Source organism: Nannospalax galili, unplaced genomic scaffold, assembly GCF_000622305.1.
Source record: "Nannospalax galili isolate Female #2095 unplaced genomic scaffold, S.galili_v1.0 scaffold698, whole genome shotgun sequence".
Lineage (NCBI taxonomy): Eukaryota > Metazoa > Chordata > Mammalia > Rodentia > Spalacidae > Nannospalax > Nannospalax galili.
The window spans coordinates 2,228,503-2,256,157 of NW_008341886.1; the positions used below are offsets into that span (position 1 = coordinate 2,228,503).

At 42.5% G+C, this 27,655-nt stretch overlaps 1 protein-coding gene across 1 annotated transcript in view; it reads left to right on the top strand.

Moving 5' to 3' along the window:
* Positions 1–27,655, top strand: part of Ctnnd2 (catenin delta 2) — a 1,011,454-nt gene that overhangs the window by 952,399 nt on the left and 31,400 nt on the right. The window contains 2 exon segments of the mRNA XM_017799239.2: positions 4,303–4,513; positions 10,287–10,371. Coding sequence (XP_017654728.2) covers positions 4,303–4,513; positions 10,287–10,371 — 296 coding nt within the window.

A 27,655-nucleotide genomic window follows, 5' to 3' on the forward strand; every position in this document is an offset into this window, starting at 1 on the left:
TAAAAATATTTTATTTATTATTTTTATGTGTGTGCATGTATTGCCTGCATGTAGGTAAGTGCACCCGTGTCATGCAATGTCCGCAGAAGACAGAAGAGGCTGTCGGATCCCCTGGAACTGGAGTTACAGACAGTTGTTAGCTGCCATGTGGGTGCTGGAATTCGAACCTGGGTCTTCTGCAAGAACAACCAGTGTTCTTAACCGCTGAGCCATCTCTCCAGTCCCGACAATGTTATTCTTAAAAGACTTAAAGCATTCAGAGACTGTACTTTTATTGGATTTTTTTCACTTCCTTCATTGTAGTAAGTAAGGACTTTATTATTTATCTCAGCCAGTCAGTGATGCTGGACTCCAGGTGCCTCTCATGTCCCTGGCCCCTGCAGAACTTCCGAGCTGTTGCCCTTGTACTTTCTAAAGAAACTATCCCTACCCACTGCCCGACCCACCCACCGTACCCTAGAATAACTCCACCTATTTCTCCATTTACAAAGAAAAGCAGCGAGCAATTGAAAGCAAGTTTGGCCCACACACCTCTAACCCTGTCCTTCTTGCCTTTGACACAAAAACAGAATTAACCCCTTTCACTTCTGAAGAAATCTCAGACCTCAAGGACCCAAAAGTCTGACTGGGACTCTTCTCATATATGTCAGGAGCAGCTTTTGCTGGTGAAACACAGAGATGAAAGCAATTGTTGAGCACAGAGCAGCTGCAGATACAAGCTACCTTGAACTGAAGTGCTGCTGATTTCTTTAGGTACCCAGGCCAGAGAGCCTTATTGTTAAGAAAAGACCATATCTCTCCCCTTTTAACCTTACTATGCTGAAACTTTTCCTTGTAATCTAACCAAATTTTCCTTCTAAAATAGCAACTTGATCTTGTTGCTCCCCTGACCTACAGAGCATTTCTGACTATCCAAGTTCTATATGAAACGTCCCATTAACAGCCTCAGGCCAATCCAGTTTCTCTGTTCCCTAATTGCCCTTTGAAGCCGGGAGCACGGGGTCACTTGTGGCTATAATTATTGTAAGGCCCACATTTTCCTTTTCCTCTCAGTTAGCCTCAAAGGTTTTAAACACCAGAAACAGCCAAACAGCTTTCCCCGGTGCCCAAATTTCCTGTGCCAGTAGGATTCAAATTCCAGTGTGAGAACTTGGGGGTTTGTTGTTGTTGTTGCTGCTGTTGTTTAAACAATGAAAAGACATTGAAGAAGAACCGTATGGTCTTCAAGTAATTAACAAAGTCAAGAGATCTTCTACCTTAAGGAATAGTTTTACTTGATTGGTTTCTTCATTCAGATAGACAAAACTATAGGCTTTGGGACTAGAGAGTTGACTCAGTGATTAAGAGCACTGGCTGCTCTTATAGAGGACTTGCTTGGGTTCCTTTCCCAGCACCCACGTGGCAGGTCATAACCATCCGTAACCCCAGTTCCAGGGGATCCGATGCCCCTTTCTGACCTCTACAGGTACTGCATGACACAGGTACACTTACATACATGCAGGCTTCTCATATACTCATATACATAAAAATAATACAATATTTTTAAAAATATAGGCTATGATAACTTGAATGGAAAATTTTCTAGCAACCTAGATATTTCAAGAGAATCTCAAAGAGTATTCCTCACCATCTTCAATAACAAATCAAAATTATTTAGCAGTTAGACACAAAGGAATGGCAGGCAGGAAATGAAAAGACCAGAAAGAGGCAGGCCCTGGATAACAAAATGTGCCCTGTGTTAGAAATATTAGCAACAAAGTAATTCCAGAGTGTCCCCAATAGTGGAACTGCAGCACTGACTCCTGATCTTTTACGTGTTGTGGGGTGCATGGTATAGCACACTGAGGAGAGTGGGAAAGGCTGCTCGGTATTGGGGTGGCTGCCCAGGCCACCTGAACGTTATAGGAACACCTGTGTCTCATTCAGGATTCACAGATTGGGAGGCCAAGACAAAAACACACCTTTAGAATTATATAACATGGTTTTATTTATTTTCTTCAGACAGGGTCTGGTAGAGTTCAGGCTGGCCTCAAACTTGGTATGTATCCAAGGGTGACCTTGAACTTTTGATCCTACTGGCTCTACCTCCCAACACTAGGACTATAGCCACACCCCACCATACCTGGTGTTATGCAGTCTTGGGGATCAAACCCAGGGCTTCCTGTATGTTAAGCAAGCACTCTACCAACTGAGCCACATCCCGATGTTTAAAGTCATAATAGCAACCAAAACTGAAACACTACAGACAGCACCCTCTTCTCAAACTTTCAATACTGATAAATCCAAGGGCACAAGACCAGTGGTGTTCCATTCTTGTAGTGTGAGTGTCCTCACATACTCAGTGATGGAAATAGTTTTCCATTCTGTCATCCTTCTGCCACCACTCCACTCATAAAGAAAGGGGGTGTGGGAAGAGCACCTTCATCTTCTCACTTCAGAGGATGTCAAATCTGTCTTTCCACTTGTCTTGTGGCTTGTGATACAGTCACCAGCATGCTGAGCTCAACAGAACTCTTCTTCAGAGTTGAGTCTGGTTTAATGATAAATAGATCAAGTTTCTTGCTCCAAGGACTATCCTTGAACAAAGCATCCTTTGCAAACCATTTTAAGTGCTGTCATTAGAGAATAAATATGCCTTTTGGGGGCTGTTTCAGTCAAAGCCCTTCTGTCAGACACTTCCCTCTGTGTCATCAACTGAATGAAGACACTCTTCTATTTCCGTAATCTAAACATCAGCATTTTCTGTCCAAGCTAAAATAAGTCACCTAAACATAGCGTAAGAGCAGATTCCAAAATTACAGGGACCATTTTTTTGTTTATTACTGCCTGGAACTAAGACATTGCCTACTCCCATGTGTTCTTTTTCCTGCCCTCCACCCCGCCCCACCACATGCTAGACAATTTTTCAGCAAAAGAAGATGTCATTTAGAGATACACTGCAGGTGAAATATTTCAAATAGGTTTTAGGAACTAGCAAAAAATGGCTAATTGGGGAATTGGAGGTAAGTAAGGGCCCTAATTTGGGAGACTTGCCAGTTCCACCAAAAAATTTAAGGACAGCCAACTTTGCTACAGATGCTTATTTACTTCCAGAAGTAAATTAAAGGAACAGAATTGAAAGCTGCGGGTGGGATAAATTAATTGTCTTGCTGAGTTGTTGGTAACGTGTAAAGTGCTTTGTTAACTAAAGCCACTCTGTAAATCTGTCACTATAAGTACCTTTATCACTGGGAAAAGCAGGATTAATAATGACGAAGTGAATTAAAGAAGTCAAGTTGGGTTTTATTTTATTTTTCACACAAAGAAGACCATGCCAGATTAGTAAATGTTGTATCATACAACCATACAATAAAAGTTCATCAGAGAGACAAGTTTGCCCTTGTGCAGAGGATATCTAATTAGATAATTCATCAAGGCTGTCTATCCTGGTTTGATGTTCATCTTTCCTCTACAGGGATGACACTTCACACATATAATCTTGCTGGCCACCTATTTGTGATCTGACTTGTTCATTAATATAGGTCCAACCTAACTCAGTGAGGGTACTTCCCAGGGCTGCGTCACAGTTACCATCTATTTTCTGTACTTCCGAGAATGTCAATATAACATCCATTGAGGCTGTACCCTTGTTAATCACAGAGTAAATGCTTTCCACATGTTTACTCATTTGCCTTTTTAAAAACAATCTTATAAATTAGGTACCCTTATTATTATTGCTTTGTGGACTGAAAGCACTGAAGCTTAGAGACTTAAAATCACTCACCCAGAGAATCAATCCAATGTCTGTCAAGTTCCAGACCCCAGGCATTTGCCATGAGGAAGTACAGTTGGTTCTCTGTACTGAGACTTCCTCATCCTGAACTCAACCTATTAGAGACAAAAAATATTGGAAAAATGTTCATGTGTACAGACCATGTACAGACATTTTTCTTGTCGTTATCCCCTGATTAATACAGTATTAATTGCTTTTACATGGCATTTCTGTTGGATAGAGTAGTGGAAGTGATCTAGAGATGATCAAAAGTACAAGGAAGGATTCTGTGAATGTGCCGCTTGAGACCTGAGCTTCAGTAGAGTTTGGTACCCACAGTGTGGAGGTGAGGGTGTCTGGAACCCAGAGCCCCAGGACCATTGATTGGCAAGTGTACTGTCCCTTCAGTGTGTGCATTTGGAGTCACCCAGCAGAGAACACTCAGTGGCCTCTCACGTCCCCTTTCCTCCCTATACCCCCCTCTCACGTGCCCTTCTTCCTCCATTTTGACCCCCCGCCCCGAACTATTGCTTCCATTTTCTTTTCCGAAGGCAAGTACGCTATGCGAGACCTGGTCCACAGGCTTCCTGGTGGGAACAACAGCAACAGTGCAGCGAGCAAGGCCATGTCAGATGACACGGTGACGGCTGTGTGCTGCACCCTGCATGAAGTGATCACCAAGAACATGGAGAACGCCAAGGCCTTACGGGATGCTGGTGGCATCGAGAAGTTGGTCGGCATCTCCAAAAGCAAAGGAGATAAGTAAGTTAGAGGTCACTTCATGCCTCTACTCTGGCAGGGCTGTCGTCTCCTGGTTATGTCAGGAGTGCTACTGAGTGTCACTGGAAAGCATTTGTCCCAAATCATCAAGGGAAAGGAATAGCAAATTATTGCTTCAGCTCGTGCTGTTGGTAATTTATTTATTATTTATGTGGATGGGTTTATTGCGTGCATGTGTGTGAGTGCAGCCATGTCGTGCAGTGCCCACTGAGGTCAGAAGAGGGCGTGAGATCTCCTGGAACTGGAGTTAGGGAAGGTTGTTAGCCACCATATGGGTGCTGGGAATCTACGCTGGGTCCTCTGCAAGAGCAGCAATTGCTCTTCACTACTGAGCCATCTCTCCAGCCCTCTGCTGTTAATTTAGATTTGATAAATAACAAGTCTTGGAGACTATTACGATGTTGGTAAGGTAGACTTCATATCCCAGCCTGTAGGTTTGAGTTCTTTCTGCACAGGAGAGACACCTATCTTAGCCTGGAAGCATGACCGTGTCTCCCTGTCACGCCCCTTCTGTGGTTGCGAGTCCCTGTGTCAATGGGTGCACATACTCTGGTGCTGTGTGTCTTCACCTCCGAATAACAAGTCATCACATAGGAAGGTCAGAAAGAGAAGGGCGAGATAGACTCAGAGTTAAGTGCTAATCCAGTTCCCTTCCTGACTAACTGTGAGATTGTGGGCAGAGCATTCAACCAGTCATGAGACCCATCCTTTCTAACCTAAAACTGAAGTAGTGACGGTCACATACCCTTCTTGGAATCAGTAATCATCAAACCTAAAAGGATAGGTATAAATTCCCCAGCAGAGGGGCTGGAGAGATGGCTCAGTGGTTAAGAGCACTGACTGCTCTTGCAGAGGACCTGGGTTCGATTCCCAGCACCCTCATGGCAGCTGCGAACCATCCTTAACTCCAGTTCCAGGGGAATCTGAAGCCCTGCTCTTGCAGAGGACCTGGGTTCAGTTCCCAACTCCCACATGACAGCTAACAGTCATCTGTAACTCCAGTTCCAGGGGTATCTGATACCCTCTTCTGACCTCCATGGCATTTCAGGACACAGGTGTTTTTATATGCATTCAGGCAATACACTCATACACATAAAATAAAAATAATAAATAAAATATTTTTTAAAAATCCCCCAGCAGAGAGGAAGGTCATGTAGAAATGGGGCTTTCAGACAAGCAGAACAAAAAAGGCTGGATATCCATCCCACTGCACCTCCACAGATGGGAATGTCTTCCCCGTGTGATTTAACAACTCACAGTATCTCTTACTGTATACAACTAAAAAGAAAAAAATCTTTATCATCCAGGGTGTTAGTATATCAGTGAGCTGTCAGGTTTTACAGAAACCTTCCCTAACCTTAATTTAATTTTACCTCCTGAAAGTTCCTCAGTGTATTCAAAGAAGATTAAAAGGGCAAACATTGTGTTATCAAGGGCCTGCCTCTTTCTGGTCTTTTCATTCCCTGCCTCCCATTCATTTACATCTTCCTACTAAATAATTTTTCTCTGTTGTTGAACATGGTGAGGAATGCTCTTTGAGACTCTCTGGAAATTGTCTCATTATTTCACTTAACTCAGGTTATTACCGATGTGGTATAAAATTTTCAGGGGTTTTGTTAAACACCCTGAGACCCTCAAATAGGTCCATCTAGCAATTCAACATTGGTGTTTGAATACCTTCCTGAGTCAAGGAGTGAAACCCCACTGGACTCAAACAATTGTACAATGTAGACTGTTGGCTTGAATTAAATACATCTTATGATGCAGTGCCTAAAAATAAAGGACTGAGGTATGTAGCCAGGAAGCTCTGTAGCTTTGTTCTTCATAGACCTTAAGGAGACCTTTGGGGTCTCTAATTGAAGTACTTATTAAGTACTGTAAGCTTAATATATTAATGCTTTTAAAGCATACAAACATGAAGATACAATAAAAGCCCAGTTGACAAAAACACTCCATTGTCTGCAGTCATGAAATTCCAAGATTAAAGCACACTGGGCTAGGCGGTGTATGCCTTTATTCCCAGGACTCTGGAGGCAGAGACAGGCAGATCTGCCTGAGCCTGAGATCAGCCTGGTCTATATAGCAAGAAGGGGGAGTTCCAGGCCGGCTGGTTCTACTGAGAGACCCCATCTCAAACAAGCAAACAACAACAATTAAAAAAAAAAAAATTAAAAAAAAAAACCACTTTTAAAATACATTCTCTGTAAGGACTGGGGAGCTCAGGTAGATTTGCCATGTACCAAGACCCCTAAGTTAGCTGAATATCTCTACTGGAGGAAGCATCACTCAGTGGACCTTACAGAGAAAAGATGTTTTGCTCAGTCTTCTAACCAAAGAAAATTATTTGATCAAACTATCTAAAAATCATTTGGACAAATCGTCCATGAAATAGTATATACCTTCAAATCCAGAAAAGTGTCCTGGTAGGTGTGGTCCAGACTTATTATTAATGGACAGTTTTTTTTTCTCATCTGTAGATGACCTCACAGGTGTCTTTTAATTTCACCAAGAGATATTTTCATGGGACAGTTGCTTGTTTCCTCTGACTGTTCCTTTCTTTTTCCCCTTTGTCAACAGCCTGGATTTATGAGTTCAATAGCAAGCGTTAAGTTGAACTGAAGGAGGCAAGCTCTCATGCTTAGTCTTTCTGCTTCTCCGTGTGCTTTATCTCTTTTATATACATATACACTGACTAATTTGGGAATCAAAACAAGGTTTTTATAGCTTCTCATTTCCTACCTACACTTTTGTTCCTAATTGCTTTTCACTGCGTTTAAGACAAAATGAATCCAAGAGAATTGCTCCGAGTCCTAGTGTGAAACTCATATTTATTGCTTTGTTATGATGGTGCGCGCTGAGATCCCCATGAACTTTTAGATGTGTTTTAATAAAGCAGTTCTTTATTGGAAAGAGAACTTTGGGAATTGGCGATTCAATAACTGGGCATGGTAGAAATATCAGTCCATTCTACTTAACTTACAGAATTATCACAAATTTGCCCATTAAATTACTCTTTTAAAGCTTGTTTCTTAGAAGCAATAGAAGTAATTTCAGTTCAAATCTGATTTTTATTTTGGAACACACGGACAACGAAAAGAACAAACAAAACAAAGTGCAAGCATGTCCAGCTGTCATTCTCCATTTTTAAGTGTTTCTACATTTTATTTCTAAATATGTAAATGTAACGATGCAGTGCTGTTAAACAACAAGACACAGTGTGTTGGAACCCCACTCTCACTGTGCCCTGGGATCACTGTGGTACTGGTGCTCTGGGATCCCATGCTAGTGTGACTGAGCTACAGAGCCCAAGGAATTGCAGCGATGAACATCTTCAGCCAGTTCTGATTTGACAGGTGTGGTGAAGAGCGAGACCTTTTGTAATTGTTATTAACTCTTGCAGGAGCTTCTTGCTCACTATTTTGAAATCTTGATAACTTATTCTTTCTGTATAATTTAAAACATACACAGTAGATATTCTATCATGTCCATCTGTTTCAAAAATACAGTTTCCTGATTTTATCAGTCACATAGGAAATCATGTTAAATGTGTCATTGTATTTTATCATAGGACAAGAGAAGCTATTAACAGTTCAAACTGTTGTCACTAGAAAGCTGTGTACTGGGGCTTGAGTTATAATCACCTGCCACATCAGGAACACTCAGTTGTTCAAGCCCTCAGTCAATAGTTACAGCTTTTCAAGTAGATATTTTTATGACACTAGTCTAGTGAATGGATCACAATTAAAGTCTGAGAAGAAGGCAATGTTTCTTTTGACCTTCACGTGCCATTAGGACACTGTGCTGTATTGGCATTTTAATTGAGAAGCTAAAATCTGCTGTTTATTACACATTCACAGTTTCTCTCTGTTTTGTAACTAAGCAAGAAGTAGAAATGAAAAATTATACTGTGTCAAAGGAACTTTTCATGCTAAGTGTTTCAACTACACCATCGCTACCTGAACTCTAATGGATGTTCCTCTAGGGTTATGTGAGCATTGCCAGAGACAAACCTCTAAGTAATGGGGATGAAACACAACAAAACAGAGCATTTCATCTTTGTTCAACCCTGACTATATAAGAATAAAATATACCTTTACCTGAATCTATGAATAGGTCTAAAGTTCTGTCTTTAAGTCAAAAGAATTTAAAATTCTATCTGAAAGATACCATCATAAATTATAAGATAATTAAACAGCCATTCATACTAGTGAAGTAAAATAAATGTTACTTTAGCATAGCTAATTCATTATAGAGAAAACTGGAATTTATAGGACCTCGTTTTTTGTTGTAAAACAGCTGAAGTTGGATTGTATCTCAGTAAGTGTTACTGTTGGCCTTCAGTAAATGGATGAAGAATCTTTAAATTTAGCTCATCCAAAGTACAAATATGAAGACTCGGGAAATGAGTGGCCATACTATTAACTAACATCCCACAATCTTGTTACAAAATGCAGTCTTTGAATTGTCCATTTATTTTGCCTCTCAAATCCAGCCTTACCCTGACCAGTCTACCATCTGCTTGCTTTCCATTTCAAAGGCCATTTTATTATAAAGAAATATTTGGTCTCTATGCAGAGATTGTTTTTAGTAAGTCTCCCGTCAATAGACAAGTCAGCTTCTAGGCTCTTCCTCACCACAGCGATCTCATGACTTTTAGCATCCCGCCCAACGCCCACAGTCAGTTGGAACATAGATCTACAAACTGAAGCCCAGAGCACAAATCACTGCCTCTGCTTGTTTTGTGTAAATACAGTGTTACTGGAACACAGCCACACTCCTACCACAGTGGCAGTTGATTGAGTAGCTGTGACCAAGAGCATATCATCTCCAAAGCCAAGAAAATTCACTCTCTTACTCCTCACAGAAAAAGTGAGCTGGCCCATAAGGTACCATCATGTGGCCATTAGACTTGTGCAGTTGGTTATGAAACCAGCCTGTAGAATTAAGAATGTCCAAGAAGTTAACAGATTCTCTAAGCACTAATCAAAGTGCCTTCCGAGAATCTGACTGGATTAAATCAATGTGGATATATTGACCTGCTCTTTGTTTTGAAGTATAGGTTGGCACTGAACCAAAAGGTAAGAGAGTTGCATCTTCATAGCAATTCTGATAGCACAACTTGAGGGATGGTTAACAGAGATTCCTGTGACCTTGATCCAAGAAACAGAACTTGAAGAGCAAGTAGGGCTTCATAGATTCCTGTTCATTGTCACCCTTCCGTGTCTGTGTTACAGTGTGTTAGAGTGTGCTCACACGTCCACCTTCACTGCCAGGCCGTTGTGCTTGGCACCCACAGCAAACAGGGAGCAACTTCCTGTGATCACACAGTTTAGTGTCAGCCAGCCCTGTGCTCGCTCTTGTGCTCCAGAGGCGACATGAGTGTTTTCACACTTCCTCTTACCCAAGTGTGGCACAGCACTGCAGTAAATGCTCTGAATCCAACCCTACAAAATCACCTTCTATTCTCATCTTTCTGTTCCATTTTGTAGTTCGACACTAAATCTGCACTCTCATTAAATTGCCACTCCTCTTGTGTTTGCGTTTTGAAAATTCTTTGCCAAACTGTAATGCCTGCCTCCCATCGTCTCAGATGTGTTCATGAAAATGAGGACAGGGACCTGGAGAATGATATTTCACTGAAGGGAAAAGATCCAGAAAGGCCGGGAGGATGTGGATTTTGATGTTTCCTGATAAGCCATTGTGGATCCAAACACAGTTGTCATTCACCACCTGTATCGGGTCTTTTCTTTATCAGGCATTCTCCAAAGGTGGTCAAGGCTGCATCTCAGGTCCTAAACAGCATGTGGCAGTATCGAGATCTGAGGAGTCTGTACAAAAAGGTAAGGTTTGCCTTTTTTTTTTTTTTTTTTTTTGGCTTGAGGCGTGCTCTCAGGTCCAAAACAGCGTGGGGGAGTATTGGGAACTGAGGAAGTTTTACAAAAAGGGAAGGTTTCCCTTTTTTTTTTTTTTTTTTCTGGCTCATGAACTCATAGGCCATAGGCCCAGAGGTACAATATGTGACCATAATGAGAAATATCCCAGATATGGAGGATGCTTGTCCAAAAGCCTCAGTAGCTAAAACAAGACAATTGAAGAACGGGCAGGAGGAGGAAGAGGAGGAGGAGTAGGAAGCAGAGGCTCTAACCCATATACCAGGGTGTGAGCCTTCTTCACTAAACAGATCCAAAATCACAGACTCTTATCCTAAATCATCTTTTTGATTTCCTGAGGGACTATGATTCTCGTTAAATATTTATTATTATTATTAATAATAATTATTTATGTGTGATGTGTATGGGCATATGTGCCATGGTCACATGTGAAGGCCAGAAGACAACTTTGTGAAAATGGTTCTTTCCTCCCTCTATGTGGGTTTCAGACTCACATGTAAAGTGCTCTTACCTGCTAAACTGTCTTACCAGCCCTGTGATTACTTTTATTTTTTGATGAACACAAAATAAGTATACATATTTATAGAGTACAGTAAAACTTCTCAATAGATCCATATGTTGGCTGTTGACTAGCTCAAGATACTACTTCCTCCATTCCCCGCAGCATTTATCCTTTCTTTGTGGTAAAAACAGTCAAGATTTTCTAGCTATTTTGAAATATGTGATGCAATATTGTGAGCAATACTAAATCACTTTAGAGGGAAAGAAATGACTGTTTTTGAAAGCTTATGCATTCTAAAGTAGACTAAAAAGTAATAAATTCAGCAATTTTGAAAAATATATTTAAAGTATGACAAGTTTGAACAAGGAATTATAGAGGAGCTAGGAAAAACAAGACAACAGAAGCAGCTGACGGAGTCAGAAAACACAGCAGCGACAAAAATCACCTGCAGGACACTGAAGCCCGCCCTGGTCCCTGGGCCCTGAGAACCTTAGTACAGGGCTGCCCAGAGGGAAAGAGAGGAATGTGGCCCTGGCCTCCCTGGAGCCCAGGAGGCCTGGCATTCATTATGCGCACTCTCCCAAGGCAGGCACATTGATCTTTTACATTCAAAGGAATATTCACTCCCAGAATGACTCAAAAATAAATCCTGAAAACTACCATTTCTGGAGACTTTGTTTTTACACCTCACTTCTGAATTCCACTTAACAAAGAATACACAACTTTTCTTAGGGAGTTGATGGGGGAATTGTTAACAATATCTTCAAGAAGCTGGTATTTTCCCTCTTCCTAGTCCAACAGGTATGGGGAACTTAAATATCATTAATAAGTAAATATGGGGAACATCATAAATGCACAAAGAAGAGAATAGAAGGATTCAGAAAGGGAAAACAGGGCTGGTGGCTTCCATTCATCACAGCAAAGAACCTCCGACAGCCATCCAGCTGGGCATGGCGCTGGGACAGAGCCGACATCATTGCTGCCCCGTCCCAGCCACCAGCCTCTGTGCACAGCGAGCTCCTTGGGCAGGAATGTGAGGTCACAGCACTAGTCTCACATCATGAGGCATGAGACCCATCTTGCCAGAGGCAAATTTTGTCCTTTTCTAAGCCAGTGGGGAAAAGTAATATTTAATACTGGCTGTACTAGGTTTTAGTCTATTTTTAGATTTCCCTAAGGCCTTCCTACTTCCCTTAAGCTTTCTTTACTTTGCACTTTAGGTTTATAAAATTTAACTTATGCATTTCTCTTTCCAAGTTTTCCTATTGTCCTGGAAATGGCATGCTTAATTTGAAATAGAGATCATAAAACTAAGAGAGGAATAACCCAGATCAGTTATAACCTTTCATAAATTCTTTTTTTTTTTTTTTTTTTTTTTTTTTGGAAAAAAGTTCATCAGAAGATTCCTCCTGCCTAGAGACCATAAGGTTTCTTAGAGCTAGAGCTGGTGGAATCATGTATACCAGGCTGGCCTTGAACTCACAGAGCTCCACCTGCCTCTGCCTCCTGAGTGCTGGGATTACAGGCGTGCGCCACCACTCCCGGCTATACTTTTCTTTTTTAAGATGAGCTAACATTTAGGGGTTCTGTTTTGTTGCATGATTCCAGTCCTAGCATCCCTGCTTAGCTCCTTCTTGGACTTCTCCAGGAGCCAAGTGAAATCTCTTCCAGGAAAAGGTTCTTCAGACCAGCAACATGAAGACCACTCTGTAAATTAGAAAGGAGTTGGTAGGTCTGAGTCAGCAGCTTAGATGCTCCATGAAATATCTGTGCCCCACACAGACTCCTCCACTTGGATCCCGAACATTCCCTCATCCCTGATGTCCCTGCTCACACTCAGTGCACTGGAGGAAAACAGCTTTGAGAAATTCTGCAAGTTCTTTACTGAACAGCAGTGTACTAAGCTCTCCACCTTACTTTCCCCCGCCCTACTTCTTTGCTGGAAGTAGAGTTCATAAAGTGGAATTGTCTTTCCATCTCCATGAAAAGAAGAATGTGTTGACAAGAATTTAATGGAGCTAAAACTCAAGAGCGAAGATGGTTTAAAATGTGTTTCCTGTGAGGAGCTTAAAGAAAGATGGGCCAGAGAAATCAATGTGATGTTTTTAGTTGACCCATGATAAAAAAACATTGTGAAAGAACTGTTCTTAATCATTTCCAAATTATGCAGTTGTGAAATGAAACAGACCTCTGTGCTTGATGTAAAATAACAAAGCTCAGGATTCAGAATCGCTTTCCATTGGGAAGTCTTTCTGTGAGAAAGCCAAGCTCATTCTTCTTCTTCAATTGTTTTGAATCAGCAGGGAGGTAGAGTTCTATTTTATTCTTCATTGACAATTTACATACCGCTGGAAGGATATCTGATCCATATCTTTTAATTATCCACATTTCCAATCTACTTATTAAAATGTATTAGATCTCAGTAGAAGAAGGGCTCTGAGGAAAACCCAAGACAGGGCGGGTGGGTGAGACTGGGCAAATGTGAAACATGCAGCAGTTGTTGGCAACTTTATTACATTCTGAATTATATGCTTCAGGTTTTAAAGCATGGATTAAGGGGAGGAAAATTATAGGGCAAAATCTTGAAGGATGTTTAAAATTTATATAATTAAGAGGTAGGGGGCAAGGCCGTTATGGTAAGAGGGAAAACATGATTGTGGCGGGGTGGAGATGTGGAATGTCTGAGGCTGAATTTGGCTACATCCATCACTGGCTTCAGTTCTCTGCACAGCCAGGCCCAGAGGCCAAACACTCATATCATTAGCTCAACTGATTTATTTTTCAGAGATACATTTAATTGGCTAGAATACTGTGGCTGTGGGTTCCAACCAAAACAAAGCTGTGGTTTATTCATGATGCATTTGGAGCCTGTATACATTTGTGTTATCTGAACCCTCAAACTTGAGTGGGGCCTGCCCCTTGGGAGAGTCCCCTTCTAGGAAGTTAAGCAGGTGCAGGCGAGGTGCAGGTGCAGGGGAGACTAAAAATCAAAGCCCTGACAAAATTAAGTGCTTATGTTTGACCTTGTTTGAGGACTCAGGGAAGCTGGTGTGGCAGGAAAGAAGAAAGAACTTGGTGGAAGGATAGAGAACTTAAAAATTTAAAAAATCACTATAGATTCTTATATGACTATTTAATAATCTATCTGTGCAAAATTGCCAAGAAATAGACTGAGATGTAGACCCAGTTACTATAGTAGAAAAATTTGAACTATAGAATTTCCAACTAAACAGGTACCTTTTCCTGCCCAGGATCCACTTGCAGCAGGTGGCCCTGGGGTATGTCTGCCATGTGCTGTAGGTTGGTTCTTGTCCATGCAAGTCCTCATCTATTCCAACCCACAGGGAACACAGAAGTGCTAGCAAGAATAGGAAGCTATCAAACTAGTCTCACGCCCTAGGAGCCAGAACCCAGCCCTGTGCCTGCACCCAGCTGCCAGGGGTGACCCAGGAAAGTGGTTGCCATGACTCCTTTGAAAATTCCGTGGCAGAAGAAAAGCAGTCTCAGCTCCAGTGGTGATTTCTGTTGTAGAGATACCGTTAGTGCCAACTGCAAACCTGCTCTGGTGAATTGTATTATTTCATTTTAGGGTGACTGAGATTAGCCAGGACTTCTTGATTATTAGGCCCAAACCTCTGTATCTGCAACTTCTACCTCTATAGCCACACTGAACAAGTCCAATTTCTCTTCTCTATGACGGGCCAGCCATCTGTCTCCAGGAGGTCATACTCTCTCTTTCTGAGTTCTAATGCTGCAGCCTCCCCCAACTGCTGTTCTCCATGGGCAAGCAAGTCCCTTCACATCCCTCATCTGATGTAACCTCCTGAATGAATACCTGCTCCAAGCTTATGTGAAGCAGGGGTTACCGACGGAGGCTAGACCTTCCTAGTGCTGGGCATTGAGTGTCCACTAATGAATGAAATTTAACATCAGATTCATGCCAGAAAGCCTTGTCACGCTATTTGGAGAAATAAAAGGGGCATAGACTTATAATGAAATGGCCTGGCATCCAAAGCATCCTACCACTCCCTTCAGGCAGACGACTCACCAGAACTGCAAGCAGACCCTGGACACACCAGGCTTCACACCAGCTCAGAGATACTCCAGCTTGTTTGTATTCAGGATCTATCGCAGTTTATTTCTTACCAGCAGAGTCTTCTCTGGAGGCAGCTGGACGTGCACTTAGAGTCCTAGAGGTACACGAACAGTACCATCCTTCTGCTTCATGTATCAGAGTTGGGAACTTTCCTCTCAACCCACTTCACGACCTCTAATGGAGGCCACAGGTATCTGCCCCGGACCCTTCCCTATTCATGATATTCCCATGTGTGACATAAAAGCCATGATACCTGCCTGCCTGGGTTGTTGATTGTCTCAAATGGAGCAGCAATCATCAATACACTCTACATACTTGAAAGTAATATGCCCAGGGCAATCACTCCTGTAAATTCAAAATGCTATTTAAGACATTTGGTGGATCGTTACTGCCCCTGGCATCCTGTCTGCAAGAAATTCGAGATTTAGAACTGAAGATTTCCTCCCATCATAGTTACTGTTGCAATTTATTTCCATCAGCATTTTACAGCTCCTTTTCCGGTGGTTCCTCTGCTGCTTCCATGTTCCCTATCCACAGTCTTCCTCCTAAGCAGCTCTACCTGCCAACCACATTGCTTCCTAATCGGAGCCCCAATAGGAAGAATCATGCACAGTAAGGTTCAGTAAACCAAACTACAAGCTCAGGGTTTCTACCATGAGCATGGAAGCAAACTGCTGTGGGTGTTAGCGGTCATTTTGGATGCTTCTGTCGTATGTCAGAATTGAGTGTGTATGTGGCAGGTCAGGTTTGCTAAAGACTCATAGCTTTGAAGGTTAGAGTAAAGCCTAAGGAAAAATAAGACATGAGTTCAAGCAGAGTGTGTACTCCCAAGTGTTCCTGCTGTGGTCCCATATGTTTCTAAAAAGGCTGTAGAACAAATAAGCAAAAGCATCCTCTTGTAACCCCCACCACCACACCCCGATCTGCCATCTTGCTTTGGGATCTCCATTGTTCCTTCCCCATCCCTTAGCATCTTCTTCCCATTCAGTCCTTGCATTTTGATGCCCTGAGTACTTGACGTTTAGAACGTTCTTGTCCCATGTACATCTTCTCCCCAAGTTACCATAACTCTTCTCCTAGGTGCAGTTAGCCAGATGCAGCTCTCCCGGCACTGTTTCTCTAGCCCTAGCCACTCTTTACATCTTTAGCCATCTAGATAACCTGTTCAAATGAGGTATCTGCAGCACCCCACTGAAATCGGATCCCAGGCAGCTTTCCAGATTATCTGCTCTTCCTGCATCCCAGGCACTGTCACAGACATTCTCCAGGCAGTGCCTGGATACCGCCCCTGACTCTGTCCTCTCCTCCAGTATGCACCTAGGCAGACCACAGCTTCTACACATTTCTTTCTGCATTTGGGGTTCTATGAGCAGTGGTCTCCTCTCTGCTGGGTTACTGGGCCAAGTCCCAGCTGAGTTTCTCGTTTTCAGACTTGGTCCTTGCCAGTCTCTTCTCCAAAGGGCTGTTAGCGTAAACTTTCTAAAGGGCAAATGTGACGTGATTGCTCCTTAGGGCCATGCCTTGTGGGGGCTCCTGTGGTCTTCAGGACAGAGTCCACATATCTTGACAAGAGTAGCCGCAGCACGTGCCCCTCTTCCTCTCCTCCCCCACTCCCCTGCTTCTTCTTACCAGTATTTACACTGCCCCGTATCTGACCCATGTCCCATCTCACTCCCTCGAAGCTATCCTTCAAATCTTCATTCTGCCCCGTTAGCCCAGCTCAGTCTTCATCTTCCCTGCAGGTTCAAGGTTCCCTTGAAAATCAATCTTACGACTTTTCACTAATCTAAAACCACTGCTTAGTAACCTGAAACAGTTATAAAACAGGTGACTCTGAATGGATTATTTTTAATTCACACTTCGAATGACTTTTCAGTATTAAACCTATAGCTAAGCATATTGTAATATAACAGTTCTCTAACATCTAATGACTGCATATTTATATTTTTATTATAAACAATTTCCTTTCTTGGCTCAAATATTTATTGTGGGAGGCTTTTCACTGTGCACTTACTTGCATTGCAAGTCATTTCTCCATAAAAATTGAAATGACACTTGTATCCAGTTCTTGCACAATTTATATTAACCCTAATGAACAGCATTGAGTGAAAGAATACCATAAATATATATCAAAAGAGGCTTCGTCCATTTGCACTAGAAATAGGACTGTAATAAATCAAAGTGACCGTAACTATATCATTGGCAAAAATAATGTAGTACTTTTAACTTTTGCTTAATAAAAAGTCACAGCTTTTAGCTTACCTCAACTACTTTGATTACTCTCTTTCCTAAACTTAAAAATTCCCCTACAGGTGCCAGCGTCTGTACAGACACAGCCTACAGCTTAATGGCATAGAAAGTTGAAGCTCATCTCGTCCCAACCTGTGTGCAGCATTGGTTTACAGGTCTTCGTGAGGCATTAGAGTCACACCCAACTTAGCAGGCCTTTCTGAACACAGATTCGGCAACTAACTTCGGCTTTAAATTTACATGACCCACTTTGCTTTCAAAGTATTTTGTACTTAGCCATTGCTTAAAATATAAGCTTGTTTATCATTTGGGTTCAGATTTTTGTTGCTTTAGAAAGTATACTGTTCCTTCCTGAAGTTTTATATAATATAATGTCTTTATATTTCTTAGGGTGGTTCTAGCTTCGTAGAAAAATTAAGAGGGAGGTACAGATTTCTCATGTGCCCCCTGTCCCCACACATGCACAGCCTTCCTGTTGTGAACATCCCCCACCACAGTGCTGCATTTGGTTCAGCTGATGGACTCATCATAATCATACAAAGTCCAGGGTTAGGGTTCACTCTTGGCATGTATATTCTATGCATTTGGACAAATGGATAGTGAGATGATCTATCATTGTAGTAACAGAGAATGTTTCCACCAGCCTAAAATCCCTCTGTGCTCTCCCTGTTGATACTGGGCTTTGGTTCGAGCAAGACTGAGCACAGAATTCCAAGGCCCCTGTGTGTGTACACGTGTGTGTGTGTGTGTGTGTGTGTGTGTGTGTGTGTGTACACGCGCGTTTGGAGAACAGAGGAAGCTGTTAAGCATCCTGCTCTCTCTGTCTTATTCCCTTGAGACAGAGTCCCTCACAGAACCTGGAGCTCAGCTGGTGGCCTGCAAGCCCCAGAGTTCCTCCTGTTTCTGCCCGACACAGCACTGGGGTTCCTGCCATGCCCAGTTTTTTCTGGGCGTTCTGGGATCCAAACTTAGGTCCTCACGCTTCCACAGCAAGCACTCTTACCCACTAAGCCATCTCTTTACTGCAATTCAGAGTTCAGTTCTACATTCAATTATAGTAGAGTATTCATGCTTTAGCTTTAATAACTAAAAATTCAAACAAGAGCTTCAGCACTGCTTTCACATTGGGCCAAAATGGCCTCTTACTAAAGGATTGTAACCCATGTGCCTGAATAGCTCATTGGCTAGTGGAAGAATCCTGCCTGGCTGGAGTAATCTGTCAGCCAGTGGGCTCCTTGTCACCCCTCCTGACATCCTGCTGGGTATGACTGATTCCTTCCGCTCAGCTCAACAGAGCAGCCCATCATTCCCCAGCTTTCACTCAACACCCATAATCTGGTCTTGGAGTGTCAGGGGACTTTGCCGATAGGAACACTTCATACGACTGAAGCCTCTTTGGAGCTCCAAGATGCCCTTGGTGGAGGCCTGCTGGATTTTGAGAATAGCTGTTTTTTGACAGTACCCGAGTCATCCAAAACCATCTCATATGATGGCATAGGCACCTTCTCTAGTAATCTACATTTCAGTCTTGCAGCTTCAGGTCCAATAATTCGCCTCTGCTTTCTGAGACACAGACCATTCCATCAGAGATCTGGTGGAATAATTGGCAAGAAGCTTCAATTCCAAAGTAAAAGTGCATCTGAGTGTTGAGCTGCAAAGGCAGGCAAGTGGGATGGAGGGTTAGATCTTTGATCTCCTGTCCCCTTAGCACAGACCTGTACAGTTAACCATGGTACATGGTATACACTTACCATGGTAGAGGCAGGGCAGTCCCTTTTGTTAGGTAGCAGATGATTTTTCCGGCATCAAACATCATGCTACTGAGGCTCATTACTTTTTTTTCCTAAGAAACTCAGAAGTTGCCTTAGAGAGAACAGCACCTGCCCAGTCTCCCTATGAGAGTTAAATCATTAGCTCATAAATGCAGAGACCAAATCAAAGACAGCTCAAGCATCAGAATCAAGTTCTTATGCAATCAGGGGAATTAGAAATCAAATTAATACTCCCCCAACTAATATTCCTATCTAGACTCTGTTTTAGGACTGCCCTCCCTCCCCTATATGAAATGTCAGTGTCTTGTACAGCGAGCTCTTGTTTTTCAGAAGGCCAAACTGCCTGTGCTGGAAACTGGGAACATTGTGTTTCTCGGAACAGTGATATTGTATTCTCTCTTGCCATTTTGATGCAAGAAACAAAACATAAAACTAATCTTTAGATGTCCTTCCCTTTATCATAGAGAAGGTAGACTCTCGGGTTGTAACCAGCCATTCAGCAGGTGGGAAATGAGCATTGATGGGGGTGGGGGATCATGCGCTTCACACAGGGCTCTCTTCTCCCTGGTGTATTCATTTCATTGGCTGTTGCCACCATTGCACTGACAAAACAAGAAATCAATAAGTAATTATGGACAGGTAAGGGGATGCTTACAGATTCCTTCCAGTGCCCAACCCACTGTGGGTGACAGAGAAGCAAAGCTTAGGACAGCCCTCTGATGCTCATGGGAGACTGAGCACTGAGCACAGATGAGCCAGCCGCCCTGGTCTTGCAAACTGAACTCGCAGGTGCATGTTTACCACTCCTTCACCACTTTCATCCTCTGGGTTCCAAGGTGAAACGGAAATCTGTTCTGAGACACTGTCAAGAACAAACACAAGAAGGTCAACAGTCAGTGTTTTGTGCTCTCAGCTTTGCGGTGAGAAGGGTGAGACATACTGTGATACTTCCTTTAGTATGTTAGCGTTTCTTCCGAGAAGTATCAGATGTTACTTTCTGGATATCTAAGATAGCAAAGCAAAAGCAGTAAATCCTCCATAGAAATATACTTAACTACTGATGCAGAGCTGTCACTTTATCAAGGAACTTGTTCGCCAGGCATTTATTCATCGTTCTGCTGTGCGAGAAAATTCTTCCCCCCAGAATGCCTAGAAAAGCATAAGGACTTTGGCCAGATTCTAAGTGTAAACAAGCAAACAGAACTACCACGCCTTGTGTCCTTGAGGTCTACAACTGCAGTTCTTCAAGTATTTTCTTTCCAAATCACTTCTTGTCAATTTAGGGTAGAAAACAAAAGGCTGAGGTTAAGCTCAGCTATGAAACGTTTTCCTCCATAAATCTGGGAATTTACTTGATGATATTTGTATTGACAAAGAAGGTCTTTCTTCATGAGGTCCCCTGACCTCTGCAAGACAATTCTCAGACACTCATCATATGATATCTGTCCAAAAACAAATGCACAAATGGGAACAGTAGCAAAAATCAATTGTGTAAAAGTGGAAATCGATGTACGTGTCAGTTGCTGAACAAGAAGTGACTAAGTCACAGCTATTGCCAAATAGATCCCCAAGGAAGGGGAAACTGACACAGCCGCACCCAAATTAAACCCTTCCTCTTGCAGTTCCATCTTATTACAGAACTTCTCCTGTAAGGTCTTAAATCAGAATTTGCAGAGACAAACAAGCAAGGAAGAAACACTGGATCTGGAAACTAGAAAACTAGAAAACTCAGAAAGTTTACTAGAAGTTTATGTCCTATGTGGTCACCCACTCTGTGCTATCAACTCCAACGTACCCACTTATTTTTTGGTGGAGCCAGCTAAATTGGGTGATGTTAGTTCTACTTAATTTCCTTGAGAAAGAACATATTTAGTTAGTGCTCTTTCCAGCTCCATCTTCTCTTTCTCGTTCACGTGCTGTGCCCTCCATCCTCTCTCTTGTTCATGTGCTGTGGTGCTATGGCTTTGCCCATCCTACACCTGTGTTTCACTAAATTTTCTCTCTTCCCCGCTGGAAGACCCGCCCTCACTTGGGGTCCCATGGTCCTGAAGCAGATTGACAAAACTGACATAATACATTCCATTCGGGTTTTACATAGTTTATAGGACATTTGGGAGGGGTAACTTACAAAGACACGGACTCTTACAGGCTTTTCCCTTTCCATATTTGTAGTGCACATGCCATCTGCCTCCCGCCTGCAGTCTTCACCAGCTTTTTGTGTGCAGCTGCTGCCCCCAGTCTCGCTCACTTCCCATTCGCCTGTGCTCAGTACCCACCCCCCGACCCCCGGAGTGCTCCGTGTCCACACTCACCCTGCAGATCAACTCCAGCTTTTCAGGAGGAACGTCGGGGTTTCAACCTACCAAGCAGACTAAGTAGAGGAGGAAACAGGCCCATAATGATGAAAGCCGGGATAGCCAATGAGGTTGTATCTGTCTTTGGTCACTCTGCCTCACAGGACCTGTCCACATGCTAACTCCTTCTCTCCTGGGGGCAGTGGTGTTTTTGCTTGAAGGCACACACCCACACTGACCCATCGCACCTGTTAATACGTAGCCTGGCCTCCATTATTGGCCTGTTCAAAACTCTACAGCAGCCTCTGGCTTTCGCTAGACCACTACAGGCAGACAACAGTAGCTACAGATTTTGTTTCCTTCTAGCTCATGTAGTTTTGGAAGTCTTATTTAAAAAGAACTGCTTAGGATTATAAAATCATGCACAACCCTTGGAATGGTCTCTTGCAGTGAATAGACCTCAAACTTAAGGTTCAAGAGCAATAGTCATTTCAGCAGTCTCACTGAGTGTGTGAATTATTCTGCTAACATCACTCAGGGCATCACCCTGCTAACATTATTCGGAGCACCAGCCCCTGAAGCCTCAAGTTCTAGGGAACCCATGGCCAATGTTCCCTTTGACTATTTGCCCAGTTTCCACAAAACTGTGCCCTCCTCCTCCTCCTCCTCCTCCTCCTCCTCATTCTTTGATGTATTTTTTTTTTTTCTTTTCTTTTTCTTTTTTTTTTTTTTTGGGTCTTTCTGAAACAGGGTCTTTCTGTAGCCCCAGCTGGCCTGGAACTCACAGAGATCCACCTGCCTCTGCCTCCCCAGTGCTGGGATTAAAGGCATTCTCTTTCATTATAAGTTTTCTTATTCTTGAGAATTTCATACATGTGTAGAATGAAACGTGATCATGTGACCCCTCCATTTCTCCCTTCCAGCTCCTCCTGTCCACAGCACATCCTCCCCCGAACTTCATGTCCTTTTCTTAAGTTCAATTAGTGCTGCCTATGTATGCATGAGTGTGGAGAGATCATCTCAATGACCATGCTTCTGCTATAATTCAACCTTAACAACTAGCCCACATCCATGGTTCCTCAGCCCTGTGCAAGGAGGCCAGTGCGGTAGGAAAGGAAGATCAGTAAGTTTTCAGACTTTTGCTCACAGTTTAAACACTGTAGAAGAGCAGGGAGTGGTGGTGTAACGCCTTTAGTCCCAGCACTCTGGAGGCTTTGGTAGGCAAATCTCTGTGAGTTCAAGGCCAGCCTGGACTACATGGAGAAGTCCAGTCATTAAAAAAAACAAACAACTAAAACAATGTAGATGATGTTATCAGTCACTGGGGAAGAAATAAGGTAAAAGAATGTGGAAGGGTCTTAATGCATCTTTCTTATGCTTCTCGGCCTGCTGTATCGTGGTGCCCTTGACATGGTCCTATGATGAACAAACTCATAGTTCCCATGGTCTCCTCTGAGAGAGCAGCTTAGACTATCCTCACATTTTCCCATGGTAAAACAGGCAGCATCCAGCTGGGTTTCCACCATGCCGGCCTCAACTGCAGTGCCCCCATTCCATACGCTCCTTTACTAATGCATGATTTCTCTTAGAGCACCTCCCGTGCTACTGATGGCCACGTCCTCCTCCCCTCAGCACGTTGAATCGGATACTTCCTATTTCCTAATCTCTGTTCTAGGTTCTAGAAGACAGGAGTGTATCCTTATTGGATTACTTTCCAATTAATAAGGGTGTGGTTTCCAACAGTTATTTCTTGAATGTTTTGCTTTATTCTTATTTTTACTGGACCAATCTCCAGAACAGAATATATATGGTTCCCCTGTCCATGGTCCAAAATTCTGATGTCGTTTTCTCTGAGCAAGAGCTGAGCTATGTCTGTGTTCCACTCTCCTGTTTCACCAGCTGGTTCTGGTCATTATCCCTCCACAGTTAAACATTCCCTTTGTGCCACTGTCTTTAAAGAAAAAGAAAGGAACATCCTTGATTGACCACCCTGCTCCAGTGTTCACATTAATACCCCCCTCACAATTAAGTTTCCAGAAGGGTTCGCATTCGCTCTGTGTCTTCCTCACTTTCCGTTTCGCACTTCCATGCCATACTGTTGGTCCTGGCACCTGCCCTCACACTGTAATGGCATCATTTCTGATGTAGGTTTGCACTGGTGCCTGGTCTGCCTGAATTAAGGAAGACCCCCAGCTGTGACCCCCCCCAACCATGTCTAACAATCGAACACCATGGAAGTGTACACTCCTGCTCAGAGCACCCATCTAGATAGGGGTGAGTGTTCAAATGGGTGGGTCAGGTCTCCCCCAAGGATATTCAGCACACCGTGCACCTCTGGCTCTCACATGCCGTAAGGCCCACCATCATACCTGTCAGTGGTGATACCATCTTTTCTGTTGGTCAGGTCTCTGTCCTTAAACAGCCATCACATTCAGCTAGACCTGAAAATTCAAGGCCTGCCTAGGTTATAGAGTGACTTTCTCAAAGCTGGCCTGGGCAACAGATTGAGACTTTGTAGAAAGTAAAATAGAGGGCTGGAGCTTAGTGGTAGAACACTTGCTCACATGTGCAAGGCCCTCGGTTCAACTCCCAGCATTGAAATATATAAATTAAATAAATAATAAATAAATAAATAAATAAATAAATAAATAAACGTCATTGCATACAAGACAGGATGGGGCATGTGGTGCCTAAGAGGTAAAGGAAGTAGACGGGAGATCAGGGCCTTTGTACTGCCTACACACAGAGCAATTCCTTAGTCTCTTTGCAACTCTCTGGCTATTTGAAACAACAGTTAAACTGTTGTTTCCTCTAGAAACCTGACACTAACTCTGCAAGGTGGAAAACAATCCTCTTCCTCCATGACTCTTACAATGAAGGTGATTGTTGTGGCTGCACTGAAAAGCCCAACCCTCCTCCACCTCTCTGTCAGGACACTGTCTCTCTCTTCTCATCTAGCCTGGTGCTGGGTACTTATTGGTGCTTATTGAATAAAAACACCCAAGTAGCTGCCTCACATTTGGGCTTAGCAGGACAGATTCGGTGTTTGCCTCCCTTTCCCCATGAGGTGCATTCTGCAGGAGATGGGACCCAGGTAAGCTTCACGGTACTGACTGCTTAGGAGCCTGCCTCAAACACACCTAACTCCCAACGTCAAAATGATATAATGAAAGCCAGGCACTGGGATCTGTAAACATGAAGACTAGACTTTGCTCAGGTTTATCACACATTTAGCTTTATAGTATTAATTAGGACACAAAGGACACAGCAGAAGGCTGTTGAAGTCAGCTCCTTGAGTTAAGGTCTCAGAAATGACACCAGAGAAGACGACTGCTTTGGTCTTTTGGTTCCCCAAGCTCCCTTCCGCTCCTCTTGGTATCAGTTAAGTCCTGGTAGTTAACAGAGGTATTGCTTTCTTCAACTAAAGTATACACATTTCTTTCCAACTTGTCAAACCTTCTTGATGATGTTGGGTCTTTAGAATTAGCCCAATTGAATTAAATTGAATTCATAAAATGGTTTATAAGCATTTGCTTTTAAAAGATGGTACAGAAAAAGATCCACATCCTTATACATACTGTACCTTTAAGTACCCAAATCAATTTAATTAAATTTCATTAGGAGCAGCAGAGCTGAAACAAATAATGAAAGCCCCGGCATGTCAGGTGGTGTTTATTTCCACATTAAACTGCAAATACTCCCTTTTGGCCCTTAACATTTAGTTTAAATATTTAACTCTAATGGCTTTTAGGATTGTTGATGGAATTAGCTTAAATGAATCTTTAACAAACAGTTTACCTTAAAAATAGATGAAAATGTGTATTATTACAACAAAAAGCAACAGAAAGTTTCATTGCTCTGCAAAATCTGGCTTGTCTCCAATCACCGTGAGTGCACTGAAGATTCTACCTCCATTTTTTTCTAGTTAGTATCTTTTATTGAAATAAAGAAATAAGGAGGATCCATAACTACTACTAATTTGGAATATTGGTGGAATATTTTCTTTCTCTGCTTCGTGTGATTACATTGAGTTCATTCTACTTAGAAATGACTGGAAAAGTGTCCTAACTTTGAACAATCGAATTTTTTATATGTCAGCTTCCATTTTCAGAAGGTCACCACAATGTATGTTTTAACTCTCGTTTGAAACATAAATTCCTCCTGGGGCTTAAAAGGCCACGGGACAGGTGAGAACTCAATACTAGTTTTCTACTAAATAGTTTAAACTGACTCCTAAGGACTTATTGTTATGCCCATAGAGTACTGCATCTCTCAACTTTCACCAGAGAAGTTTCCTTATGCAACAAATGGTGATTAACACAGAAAGCCACAACTGGCCAGTGTGCAGAGAACAGGAGCCTGCAGAGTGCTTATCCCTGAATTGGATACCTATATAAAACTTCTGTCTGCCAAGGCTCACAGATCAGTGCAGAAGAGGGGGTGGAAAGATTGTCAGAGCCAGAGGTGGTGGATGACCACAAGGAAACAGTTTCCCAACAGCTGGTCAGTTACTCATATGAACACACAGCAATGGTGGTAACAGCGTGCACAAGTTCCATGTAGGCTCAAACCAGACAAAATACCAGTATAGACATGAGAAGGTGGATAAGAAACCGTAGCCCAACCTAAGGAAATTGTGGCAACTGATGGCTGGGAGGGGCAGTCTCTTTCAAGGATGGGACTCTGGATAGATTAACCAGGCTCCAGTGGATAAAACCATACTGAAGGACATTTGGGGACACAAATTAGACTCTATAGATCATATTTACATATATATGTGTAATATATATTTACATATATACACATACATGTATATATACATATATAATAGAGTACATTAACTTGGGTGGCAGCAATAAAGGGAGATGCAGATAGGGGAGGAAATGTAAATATCCTCAAATTATACTGCATGAAAAATCACAAAATTCAATTAAAAATTAACAAATTTTTAAAAATCCAAATGACAGAGAAAAATGGGTTCCTGGTAAAAAAGTCTTACATGTGGACATGAGTGACGAGCTCTCAGTGTCTGAGGTTGATGAATGGATGAGCTTGGGTTGCTAAAAGCCCAGAGGATTTTCACCACACTTTCCCTTGTATCTCAAGTCACTCAAAGAAAATTAGGATTGACAAGCTTTATGGGCTGTAGCGCCTTCAAGGACAGCAAAGGCAAAAAACTCGTATTTGTTACTTCAGCACCAAGTAGTTTCTGTATGCCCACTGAGAAATCCTTGTTCTGAAGCCAAATAAATCTTACCAGATGAAGGAAGTTCCAGAGCTGTCTATAAAGCAAGAAGATAAAGGCCAGTCATCATAAGGAGGCCAGTACTCCTAATGTTTATGTTGGGTTCTACCTAATGTCCCCAGTATAAATAAATGACCATTGTTTATTATCAAGGTCAATTATGTACTGAAGCTTTTTCCAAAGTCAGTGATGTCTCTTTATCACAAGAAATGATTTCGCCAAATCTGACTTCTAAGCACAGAAACCAGAACACCACAAACTGGCTTTGGAGAGAGTCGTAAACAAAAACATCTGAATTGAACCTTCATAGACTACGGCCCTTCATCTTCCCTCAACCCCTCTGACATTGTCTCCTTCCAGAAGCAGAGGTCAGAGGCCATGAAACAAGTTACTTAAAGTTCTTTTTCCTGCTAACCCCCATCTCTTTAGTGAGAATTTGCTATTTAACCTCATTCTCTCCTGATCACCAAGTACTCCAAACTTCCATTTTAGCAGTTGATGAAACATTTTTCTTCCCACCTTCTTTATAAACTTTATTCTGTGGTCAGAGCCACTCTTCCCTAGTCCCTGGTGATAGATAAAAAAGTAGCCGTATGACAAATAGGGTTGATCAGGAGAAAGCAGAGTTTATTAGCAAAGGAACACATGGGACAGATTCCCTTCCAGGCAGGGAAAATGTCTGCCCGGGTCATGACCTGGGGTCTTTTTAAAAATGGGAGGCTTCTGCTTCCTGCAAAAGGCAGGAAGATGTATTTTTTTTTAAGCTGGGTGGTGTGAGGAGGTGGTGCGTGGACTGTTAAAACCTGTTCCCTTTAGAGATCAAAGGGGAAGCCTGCTGTGTTGGTCATACAGTAGAGAAAAGTCTGCTTCTCTTGACTTCAAAGACCAGGGTGCTTATCAGCTCGGTTCCCTTTTCTCAGGAGCATCTGGTCCCTTTCCCCCTTTCTATCATACTGTACCCTTCTCCATATTTCGGCGGTGAGGAGGGGCAGGTGGGAGTCTGTGCACAACCCTACTAGTTCTCATTCCATCACAGCTCAGCTCTCTCCACCCCTCTCAACCTGTTCTACACAC